The sequence below is a fragment of the Ctenopharyngodon idella genome, chromosome 20, assembly GCF_019924925.1.
Source record: "Ctenopharyngodon idella isolate HZGC_01 chromosome 20, HZGC01, whole genome shotgun sequence".
Classification (NCBI taxonomy): Eukaryota; Metazoa; Chordata; class Actinopteri; order Cypriniformes; family Xenocyprididae; genus Ctenopharyngodon; species Ctenopharyngodon idella.
In genome coordinates, this window is record NC_067239.1 from 12182353 (window position 1) to 12195140 (window position 12788).

General features: G+C 35.5%; 1 protein-coding gene across 1 annotated transcript in view; it reads left to right on the forward strand.

Moving 5' to 3' along the window:
* lama4 (laminin, alpha 4) overlaps positions 1-12788 on the forward strand; it is a 60405-nt gene that overhangs the window by 27532 nt on the left and 20085 nt on the right. The window contains exons 17-24 of the mRNA XM_051876125.1: positions 151-244; positions 323-439; positions 4383-4568; positions 6331-6470; positions 9438-9602; positions 11295-11440; positions 12066-12228; positions 12372-12505. Of these exons, the coding sequence (XP_051732085.1) occupies positions 151-244; positions 323-439; positions 4383-4568; positions 6331-6470; positions 9438-9602; positions 11295-11440; positions 12066-12228; positions 12372-12505 (1145 nt within the window). The remainder of the gene's footprint in view (positions 1-150; positions 245-322; positions 440-4382; positions 4569-6330; positions 6471-9437; positions 9603-11294; positions 11441-12065; positions 12229-12371; positions 12506-12788) is intronic.

Here is a 12788-nt window from a genome sequence, read left to right on the forward strand (position 1 = left end):
ATGGTATTATAATACTTGGTGGAAAGAAGAATCAATTTCTTTCAAAAACATCAAAAATGTTGTATTGATTCTACACCTTTGAATGTTAATGCATCTCTGTGTATGGTAGTTTATGTGGTTGCTTAACATGTCCCCTGATGTTTCTCTCAGGCTGTTGACGGATTAAACTCTCAACTGAACCTCATGCGCTCTCAGAGTGACAATGTGTACACAGAGGCCTCATCCCTGTACTTTCAGCAGGCAGGTAAAGCAGATTGAGTGCTTTTTCACACTTTTCTGACTTTGTGGAAAAAAACTAAGTCCACTTTATTTTGTTTTGCAGACATTGAATCCACAGTCCTTGACAATAAGAAATACATCGAAGAGACTAATGAGATGATGGATAGCTCCTCTAAAAAAATAGCCAAGATCATCAGTGACATCAGTGCAATTCATAAAGGCAAGAATAAATTGTACAATTACTTTTTTTTTTTTAGGTTGTACTACCATCTTTGCCTGTCCCGATCCTGCATTTGTTGTTTGGAGCTCCGCCAAGTTTGATTTTAAATTCTGTAATAAATAGAAGATATAATAAACAGAAAATTATAAAAAAAATTCTGTTTATTATATCTTCTTTACACTTGATATTGCTTCTCTTCTTAGAAATAAATAAGTCAGAGTCAAAAGGTTGGCACCTTGGCATAACAGCAACTCTCACAGCCTTCTAGAAAACTGCTAAGCAAATCTAATCTGGAAAGATTTTATATTCCTTGAAATGACAGTGTTTCCAGTTTAGGCATGCCCTAAAAGCTGCAAGATCATCATAGTAGGCTTACTGAAATAACCAGAATGATCACAGGTGTCTGTTCCGCACAGTGACGGTTTTTAATTTTATCAATAAAACATGATATCCACAAATGTTATCAGATCTACAGTCATCTACATTTATACTCGATTCTGGACACATCCATAAAACTTTCAAACCTGGAATTATAAACAGCTTATTAAAAGCCAAATTTTGACCCACAATGATAGTTTGGACCTACTTAATTTTGTTACAGCGAAATGAATTAGAATTTCTCAAATTATTTTCATGATTTAATATTTATATGATTCAAATTTTGATTTAATATTAATCAAATGTATACCTTTCCCAAAGACAAAAAAATTACATTTAAAGTACAAAGTAAACAAAGATTATTGAAAAAAGTGTGACTTGTTCCACATGAATCAAAGTAGCACAAACATAACCTTTTCACTTAAAATTAATTACATTTTTTATATACATTTTTTGTCACATGAGCCTCTACTCATTTGTGTTGCCAAATCTTTCTAGAAAAACAGCGAACAAGAACGAGAAACTGAAATTATTTATATTGAAAACAAGACCAAAATATCGCGACCCGCACCTGCCCACTTTAATATTCCCATAATCTTGATTGCTTTATAATCAAACAACAAGCCCAAAAACGCTTATGATAAGTGGACATGGCAACAATTCTGTAAACGGTAGTTTAGATAAAATTGTAGAACATAAGTCTCTGATCATTGCAATATGACTTTTGTCAAAAATAGCGGAAACCAAACACACAAAATTCCAGAACTTTGCTATGGTTACCACAGTGTCAATCATCTCAATTCTTGGAGTGAGTTGTGTTTCATACACACACGGAACGATTTAGGAGATTCACTTCTTCTGCCTGTGAAAATAAATCTGCATTGTTAATCCTTTTGATCTCTTATTAAAAAATTCACAAAATTCTAATCTTTCATTGAAGTAAAAGAATTCAAAATGGACGGGGAAATCTCATAAGTTTTTTTTCTCTCATACACGTTGGCCGCAATTAATGGCAACATTTTATTCAATACTTTTGCAACCTCCTTTTGACAAGATAACAGCTCTGAGTCTTCTCCTATAATGCCTGATGAGTGTGGAGACCATTGCTCTATACAGAATCTCTTAATTAAAAAATAATCTTAATTATTGCTCTGAGTGGAAATGGGAATTTTCAATGCTTTAGCTTCTTTCTTTCTTTCTTTCTTTCTTTCTTTCTTTCTTTCTTTCTTTCTTCCTTGCAGCCACTTTCTATTTTGTGAAGCTCAACAATCTTTTGCTGCACATCAGAACTATATTCTTTGGTTTTACTTATTGTGATGGAAGATTAAGGGAATTTTGCCTTTGTGTTTCCTCATATTTATACTCCTGTGAAACTAGAAGTCATTGCTAGACAATTGCATGCTCCTAGTCACTCTGGTGTGCTAAAAACTGTAAATATTAATCGGAATATACTTCAGAGATACAGTATTTTACTCATAAGAATTTCTAGGGGTGCCATTAATTGTGGCCAACATGTTTTGGAGAAAATTTTTATTTCATAATGTGATTTTCCCCCCACTTTCTATTGTTTTACTTAAATGAAAGGTTAGATTTTTGCAAATTTTTTTGAATGAAAAATCAAAAGGATAAACAATGCAGATTTATTTTCACAGCCATCTTTGATCATATTTGTGTGTTTGAGTCTCTGCTTACTCTAGCTCTCTCTCTATACTTTTGCTACTTGACCTTACCTCCGCCTTTGATACTGTTTCCCATGATCTACTTATATCTCGCCTTTCAGATGTGGGTATTTCTGGTGCTGCACTTTCTTGGTTTTCTTCTTATCTCTCTGACAGTTATACATTTTGGTGCTGGACTTTCGATTCCCTACAGCCCATTTAAATCAAGGTGTCCCCCAGGGATCTGTTCTCGGCCCATTACTATTCATTATTTACATATTACCACTGCGTCAAATCTTGTTACAACATGGATTTAATTACCATTTATATGCTGATCTGTAGACCAGCTCTACCCACTCAAATCACCAGAATTTCTGCTTGTGTACTTAAAATAAAAGAATGGCTAACCTCTATTTTTTTTTTAAATTAAACATGGACAAAACTGAGATCATTATTGTTGGAACCCCGTCACTCACTAGCAGTATTCCTAATAACTTTTCCTGTGAGATAGCTGGTACTCTCATTAAATCATCCAATACTGTTAGAAACTTTTTCCGATTTTTTCGAAGCCGCATTGCCCAGCTCTGTCATTTCATTAGTATCAATTAGTATCAAAGATGCCGAAACCATTATCCACGCTTTTGTCTCATCCTGCCTTGATTACTGCAACGCCCTTTTCATTGGTTTACCAGTGTCAGCTCCATCTCCAGTCTACAGTGTATTCAAAACTCTGCTGCCAGAATACTTACCCACACTAAGCATTCTGGGATGATTGGCATCATCCCAATTTTGTTCAAACTCCATTGGCTTCCGATTGTAGATCGTATTAAATACAAAATTCTCCTACTTACTTTTAGATCTTTGCACAACCTGGCTCCCCGGTATCTCTGTGAATTGCTCCTCCCTTACACTCACCCTCGCACATTACGCTCCTCCGATTCCAGCCTTCTCAGTATCCCTTGGTATCGCTTCGCTGCAATGGGGGGTAGATCATTTAGCGTTGCTGCATCAAAATTATGGAATTATCTCCCTCAATAATTCTGCTGTGTCAATAATATCTCTGAATTTAAATCACTACTCAAAACCCATCTGTTCTCTGAATGTTATCAGCTGTAAGTAATTTCCTAAATCAGTGTTGTTTTTTGTATGTTTTCTTTTGCATTTTGTGTCCTGTTTTTCATTGTGCTTTTATTGTAATTTTCCACTTTACTATTGATTGTCATTTCTGTTGATTGCTTTAGTGTTATTCTTTCCAAGTGCAACTGTAATGTAAAGCATTGAGCACTGGAAAGGCGCTATATAAATAAATTTTGTTATTATTATTGTTATATTTACCAAGCGTGCCAATAATTCTGACCATGACTGTATATGTAGGTAAAACTAAAAACATTTGTTAGTCAATGTTTAATTTAGTTTACTTATTATAAATAACTTCAAAAGATTCAATAATTAATAATTAAAATAATTAATTAAGAGATATATTAAATATTAAAGTCTTATTAATTAATTAACAAATAATATCAATATCAATAATTTCTGCAGTTAGTAAAGCTAGCCAATATCTGTTCTACACTCTGGTGTCAAGCAAAAATACTATTTAACCAAATTTTTTTTCTTTTATTTTTTTCTATGGGGAGAGTTATTTGCTTTTAACCAAACAAAACAACTAGGTTTAAACTGGAAACCATGATTCTTAATTAGACCATAAAGTTCACAATGAGTTCTAGTCAAGCTTTAGGCCCTATAGTACAGAGACTGCTCTTGTCAGAGTTCCATATGCCATTTGACCAGGGTTGTATTTCTATACTAGTATTGCATTTACAGTAGATGTGTATGTGCATGTTTGAATGTTTCTGTTATAATATATGTTTGCGAATGAGTTTCTTTTTTGTGTGTTTCTATGTCAGATCGGACTCCGAAACGTCTGCAGTTCACTCAGGAAGTGGCTGAGGGCACTCTGAACCGCTCTGCTGAAGTGTTACAGATAGTGACACCCATCTTAAAGAGAGTGGAGGAGTGGGATGGCAACATGAAAAATGAGGCATATTCTGCCGAAGCATTTGACCGCACTGTTCTGTCTGCCGGCGAGGCTGGTATGGTAGCCCTGCCCACTTCTATCAACAGAGAAAAGTAGCATTTAAATGTTCTATCTATAGAAACTATACATGTATCTACAGTGTATCAGGGCTTGGATTACTCATTTTTAATATATTTGACTAGTCATCTAGAAAAGTTATAGTCACAGATTGATGTTTGCTTTATGCAAATGACATGCAGCTTTGTTGGTTAAGTCCAATGTTGCATTATTTAATAACAGTGTGTGAGCATAGACTGTGTGAGAATTTTATAAAACGAAAGCGTGTCCATTGCTAGATTCATGCTGAATGCATTGTCATACAATGATGCAAAAACACCCAATAATAGCTAGTCTCTTCTTCTACAGCTAGCAACAGTTAGTTATCTTTTAATTCAGTGGTAGTTTCATAGCCAACACTTGTTGATTCTTTAAAGTTTCTCTGCCATGTTATGTTACACCAACTGAATGTATCCACTACATAACCCCATAATTTAAAAGCATATTTTCTCATAAAAGCAAAAACAGAATGCAAAAAGTAAAAAAAAAAAGAAAAAAAATGTTATAAATTAGAAATTATTATAAATATTGATTAAAATAGTTTAAAGTAACTAAAATCTAATTTAAACTAAAAAATAACGTACAATTTGGGTTTGCTATGTACAGTATAGCTATGCTTATTTCAGTATAACTTTATTCCTCTAATGCACGTGTCAAACTTCGCTCCTGGAGGGCCACTGTCCTGTAGTGTAGCTCCAACCAGCTCTTGAACACTTGCCTAGAAGTTTCTAGTAATCCTGAAGACCTTGGCCGTGTCCAAAACTTAGGCAGCTGACTTTTTGCCTTGCTGCCCTATCAGGCATTAACGTTGCAGGCAGTGTTTGAGCATGAAGGTACCTGCTGAAACTGATTTCGGACAGACTTCTGAGGCAGCGTAACGGTTTAGTGATCTACAGCAAAATAAAGCGAGTTTTGGTGATAAGCGAATATTTAATTACAAATACAAATTTCTCGTTAGAAATTACACCAAATGTGGAAAACGTTGGTCAAAATCATGCATTTACCCACAAACTTAATTATCCACCTTATTTTTAAAGTTGGCATGAAATGGAAATTGTGATTGTCTTCTCTATTGTGACCTATATCCGAGTGAAACAACTTCTTGAATGAGAAAAATGTAAAATTTAGGAAGGGACTTGATTTTGTCCATCAGTAATTAATTGGATTGTTGAATCGTTGTCATTTGCTAATAGCTGCCATCTCATGTGAGTGACAGGGTGCTGGAGGAGAGGGATGTCATTGCAAGGGGGAGGGGAAGTTAATGTTGATTTAAAATAATAATTATAAAAACAAATAGAAATAAGAAATAAATACACTGGTTTGTATTGCAAATAGTTTTACCATTTACTTCACTCTGTTATTCTTCTAGTTATTTATATAAAGTGGCTAATGAACTGGAATTCTTGCACATTCACAGGAAGTAGCTTACTGCATTGAAAAATAAGGTGGATAGAGCATTCCGAATTAGTCACTTGTGTTTCTGTGACCAGAAGGGTTATGCCTGTCTACACAGCAATGTCTACATAGCAGTTTACATAGCAGAGGACAACACAGCAGTTCTTTGGAAGAGAGATATTGTGCATGTTGCCTTTTTTTTTTAGTGAATTTGTGCAGGATCATGAAGATTGTTGCTAATGTATTCTTTCTCTCTCTCTTTCTTTCTCTCTCTCTCTCTCTGTGTGTGTGTGTGTGTGTGTCTGTGTTTGTTTGTATGTGTTTAGTTGAGGACTTGTCAGAGATTGTGCCAGAGCTACTCAATAAGCTGCGTGTGGTTGAAGAGAAAAAACCTGTGAATAATGTCTCCACAAACATCATGAAAATTAGAGAACTCATCGCACAGGCCCGTAGTGTCGCGAAGAAGGTACACTAGGCAATAAAAATAAACATCATTTTGACTGACCCACTTGTAGAGCACAATACATTTAGTCACATTCAGAATCTCCATTAAGATTTTTTTTTTTAATGATAAGCCTTTCAACATAGACATACCAAAAGCTGATCTTGGATTCTCTGTAAAGAACTACACAAAATTCTTTGCGAAGAATAACCATAGAAACAGGAACTGAGGCAAGAAGGGTTATTATGTTCAAGAGTTATGGCGCCATCACAAAGGCCACATTCATGGCTAAATTTGGTTGTTATTTGACCTTTTGGCGCTTTATATATGAGCCACTTTATTAATGAAAAAAAAAAAAAGCCTAATAGAAGCTTATAATAAGTGGAAAAAGCAACACTGCAATTTTACAAGCATAAACAAAAATCAGCACCTCTGTCAACGGTGGTTTAAATGTATCTTGGGTTGCTAATATTACTTTATATTGGATACAAAGCTGGATACAAAACTGCTAATCCTGGAATTCATATTTATTGCTCATGGTCGTAAAAAGGCTAAGCGTTGCTTTGGCTGCAACATGACTATCCCCCAGTTTCACAGACAAGGCTTAAACTAGTCCTTGACTAAAATGCACGTTTGAGCCATTTTAACTGAAAGCAAATTGCACTGACATATCTTAAAAGAAGTCAGTGCCATTGTTTTGCTCAAGATGCACACCAGTAATGTTTTTTTTTTTCTTTTTTTTTTTTTCTGGTGTACTTTTATAAAACCTACTTAAATATCCTAATTGAACTAAGGCCTAATCCTAGCTTAGGCTAAGCCCTGTCTGTGAAACCGGGCCTATGACTATGAAAATTTAAGGAGTGACTCATGCTCCATACACAAACGGAACAATCATTTAGGGGATTCACTCTCATATTTAAATGTGGTTGTCACTCCTGAAACTGCTTTGTGTATGTGGCATTAAAGGTGATGATACACGGGGCAACTTTTTGAGCAATGGTGCTGGGCAATGTTGCCGTCAATGGGCAACCTGGTGAGATACAGGGCAACTAATTAGGGCAACGGACAGTTGGCAGCAACTAATCAGAGAGGAGCAAATCTATTGCCAACCCAATAAATAATTTATTATTGAACACTTGTTAGGCACTTTATTTCAACTTTTCAAATGTTTTCTTAATTTGTATTAAATATAAATGCCTTTCCGATCTGATTTGTGATGGGAAAAGGGAGAAGAGCGAGTTTGGCAAAAGGTAGATATCGAACCCTGGTTGATCGTGTCAAAAGCTACTTTCACATGCCATACTCTCTACAGCCTACACCACTTCAGACGTTACATGGATCATATCTTTTTAGCATTTAACTAAAAATATTCAATTGGCTAAATTACAGCCTAGGTACGTTAAATTGGATATCTGTTGGTATTTTAAGCTTTAAAAAAGGTAAATTCCCTGTTTTGTGTTGACACATGACAACTTACCAGCTTAAAAAGATATAAGTTGACGCTCCTTTTCTTCACTCCACTGCCGATGAGAGGCCACTATCTTGTTTGATTTTTTTTCTGAAATCTCCAAGCTGGTCATGTGATCAGCTGCTAGCATTCTGATTGGAGGATCTCAAAAAATTGCCCATGACCTATCTAAAGTATCCAGATAGAAATTTGTTGCTCATTCTCAATGAGAAAGTGCCCAAGCAACATTGCCCAGCAACATTGTTTAAAAAGTTGCCACGTGTATCATCACCTTAAGACAGTCTGCACTATTAGACTGCTCTGGGGTGCATTTCCTGAACAATGTAACTAACTGCTTAACTATATTTATAGTACTATATTTTTTGTACAATATTTATTTATAGTACAATATTTTTTAACACAATCTCATGGCATTTCATAATGTTTCTGCATGCCTCATCCATGTGGATGCAGTGATGAAGAACAAGCTATTGGGGGTTTGAGAACCAGAACCAACCATGTAGAAATAATGAAGATTTCTATGCCACCCCAAACTAGTTGTTGGCCCCTGCCTGGCCATCCCTATGAAAATATCCTGGCTCCGCCACTGACCTTCATGCCTATTTTTTCATAAATATTGTATGTTTTCGTATGATTTGCATTGTGCAAATTCATACAAATTTTCCACTTCGTAAAATTGTTGAGATTGGGTTGGTATTTTTTCAGTCCCTTGTAAGTGCATGTTCTTGCATCTTTGCCTCGTCTCAGAAATGATTGATTTGGTTCAAGGCTTAACACGTATTGAATTATTTCTGAAAGAAAAAAGTATGAGCACTCACTATTTCAGTCTATATATTTAGCAGGAGTCTACAAGCTTAGACACCCAGAGGGACAGTAATTGGCACATTGGTGATAAGAGCGAGAGAAATTAACATTATATTTATTTATTATTCCTCATGTTAAGCGTGTTGTTAGTGTATTTGGTTATGAGCTGTATGGAAAACCAAATGCTTTAAAAAAAATTGTATTGAATGTGCATTTGTAGTGTACTTTTATATATACCTTTAAAAAGTGTGCTTTGTAATAATGTCAATTTAAAAGTTTTACTTTAAAGTACATTTTAAATCATTATGTTCTAATAATCTTTTGTCATGCTTTAAATAAGTTTTGATGTTTTGACTAACATACTAAAGCACATATAAAGTGCTTGATTTTAGTTTTAACTGTATTCATTACATATGTGCATTTACAAATATTTTAAGTGCATGACATACAAGTTTAATTGGAAATGACATTTAATTATTATTATACCGCAACAAATTATATGCTGGGCTATTCTCAGGCTGCAAATCAGCAGCCTGCAAATTACACCTTCATTGTTTACTGGTTTAACTGTTTACTGCATTATTTGGACTAGTATTGTTGAATTTGTTGTTCCCATTGACTAAAGATTGTATCAAATCAAGCTTAAAGAACCACCATGTTTTTGCTAGTTCGATATTCTGCCTTCAAGTGTAAAAGTGGACTTTTTTCTATAATTGCAGGTTCAAGTGTCCATGAAGTTTAACGGCCAGTCTGCCGTAGAGGTTCATCCCCACTCCAACCTAGACGAGCTAAAGGCGGTCACGTCCATCAGTTTCTACATCAGAGTGGACCCAGACAAAGACCCAATTGAAGATCGGTTCCTACTGTACCTCGGAGACAAGCAAGTGAGTACTAGCAAGAAAAGTGGGCCCGAAAGTGGGGAGGGGAAATATCCTTCATTCAAACACTGGTTCATTCAGGAATTAAACACAATAACTGTGTTGTTACTGGAAACATTCAACTGTTGATCCTATTACTATTGACAGAGTAAAAAAAAGAGAAAAAGTAACTTGCAATTCTGTGTCTAAAATGTAAGTTACTTAATTTCTTTTTGTTAATTTTTGCTGTTGTATAAAAGAAATATAATTTAATGCAAGTGCCTGAATTCTAATAGTGATGTGATGCTGTACCCAGTAAAGTATGCCAGATCGTTGTAGTCTGCTGCTGTATTTTCCTAAACCTAGCACTCAGAAACTGATTGCAAAATGGGAAATTTCTGCTTAATTTCACATTTTGTTTCCCTTTAGTGATTCAGATGCTAAAACGACAGACACACCATGTACAAATCAACGCTTGCAGCCAGTGGCACCACTAGCATCACTAGCATTTCAATATGAATTTTGTAACATCAATTCTAAATCATGTCAGTAGTCACGTATGCCAATAATTATTCATATGACTTTTCCCTTGCCATTAGTTGTGTTTGTGTCTTGTTGAGAATGTAACAACGTTTCACGACAGTCTCTTATTTAACGATGCTATCCGTCTGTCCATGGTAGCAGTGGACACTGCGCTGGCTGTACTAGATTTAGCGTTTATAGTTCAGGTATTCACAAAGAATGAAATGCAGTGAGCTGAAAGCTTTTTTACTTTTAAAAATATAAGGCACAATGAGACACACCAAAGACGACAGTCTAGCACATGTTGCTAAATAAAACAATTTTAAAACAGCAATGGAATGCAAAAACAAAATGCAATGACACCATATCGCCTGCTGTTGTACAGTACCTGTTCTGACCAGTAGGTGTCTAGTTTACAGTGGGTCAAAGTTTTAAGGTGGCTAATTTAAAGGAACACTCCACTTTTTTTGAAAATAGTCTTCTGTAGTTACATCATGTACTAAGACCGACGGAAAATGAAAAGTTGTGATTTTCTAGGCCGATATGACTAGGAACTATACTCTCATTCCGGTGTAATAATCAAGGAACTTTGCTGCCGTACCATGGGTGCAGCAGGCGCAATGATATTGAGAGTATAGTTCCTAGCCATATCGGCCTAGAAAGTCACAACTTTTCATTTTCCTTCGGTCTTAGTACACAATGTAACTACAGAAGAGTCAAGTTTTAAGTAGGAAAAATATCGAAACTCTTTGGTCATTTTTGAGCGAGATGCTAACGGTCTAATCAGATTCAATGAACTATGCTAAGCTATGCTAAAAGTGGTACCGCCAGGCCCGGAGATTGGCTGAATGGATTTGAAAACGGTAAAACTCAACTGTTTAACTCTAGGGGAGTTGGAAAATGAGCCTATTTTCAAAAAAAGTGGAGTGTTCCTTTAAACCTTGCAGCAGGCACATATGACTTTTAGTGAACTCCTTCCTTAATCAGGCTGTTTCCACACTTCTTTCGGTTGTTGGCTCAAGCCCAGGTACTTTTGCATCTCCCTCCCCCTTTGCAATGTTTGGTTCCAAACCACAAGACATCATCTGCATCATAAATGTAATGACTCAACAAAAAGGGCTATAAAATACTTAAAACACTTTTTTTATGCAATGGAATGTCTTGTTAAATGTTGATTCTACTTTTGTGTGTGTGCAGGGACGTAAGGACTACATGGGACTGGCCATAAAGAACGATAATCTGGTTTATGTGTACAATCTGGGAGGAGAGGACGTAGAGATTCCACTCAGTTCAAAGCCGGTCAGCTCCTGGCCTCCTGTCTTCAATCTTGTTAAAGTGGAGAGGTAGAACAACTGCTTTCATCATCTGATCTTGCATAACGGTTTTCTTTATGAAACCTAAGGAAAAAGAAAACCTAGGAAACCTTTGTTCACAAAGGACTACGTTGACACAGCAGTCAAATATGTGTGTCAGTCTAAATAAAGTTACAGCACAAATGTTCAGGTCTTGCACTTATATTTTGAGAGTGAGATTTGTTAACCAGTGCTCTATGAATGTTCTGTGGACACAGAGCACAGTTTTTCATTTGGGATTCCAGTAACAAAAATAAGAGCTCTGAAGCTTTAAGGTCCAGCTGCTTTTTTCTACCGGAGCTACATTGTGCTGCACTCTAATTACACTAAAATTTAAAATAAATAAATAATAAATAAAAAAAACACACATTTTAAAGCCACTGTTGGTTATTCAAGATTTCACTAATGAACTTGTTGGAACTGTTTATTAAATAATGAAAAACTGAAAGAAATATGGCTTGGTTCAAACCTTACATTTTGAATATTAATTCAAAATATTTATTTTTTCAAAGACAAAATAATTCATACAAAGTAAGAAGATTATTTATTATAGAGACCGCAGTTTTGCTGTATATAAGATGTCTATAATCTGTGTATTTACCCTTCTTTCTGGTAGGTTGGGTCGCCATGGTAAAGTGTTCCTGACAGTTCCGAGTCAAGACACCGCAGCAGAGCAGAAGTTTATCCAGAAAGGAGAGGCGGATGGGACAGACTCCCTGTTTGACCTTGACCCTAAAGACAATATTTTGATTGTGGGAGGAGTGCCTCCTGATGTGAAGGTGCAAAAATCTCTTTTCTGTTAGCATAAAGTCTCAGTTAGGTCATGGAAATGGGGGAAAATGATTTCAGAAAAGTTTTTTTTTCTTTTTTCTTTTTTGCACTGTAACATTCTTATGCAGAAATATCCTTCATGTTCTTCCAGATTCCTCCAGCTTTGAGCTTGGCTCCTTTTGTTGGTTGCATTGAGTTAGAGACTTTGAATAGTGATGTCATCAGTCTGTACAACTTTAAGCAACTTCACAAAATGGATGTTGCAGCATCGATGCCTTGTCCCAGGTAAACATTCCTTACATCCCATCATGCTTTAAATCTTAAACACTATGGCAAAGACTGCCTAAAGTGTTCGAGTGTTTTTAGTTTTTCAGCTTGATAAATATTTACATTCACTTTATGCATTTGGTTTGCCATTTAATATTATCCCACCACCCCATCCCACAGGACTTTATTCATTATTCATCATTCATTAGGTAAATGTAGTTGTCTCTTTATTTTGCCAGTCCGTTTGAAATATATATTTACAAATATAATATGTGAAATGTTTGCTATAGTTTTATTAACA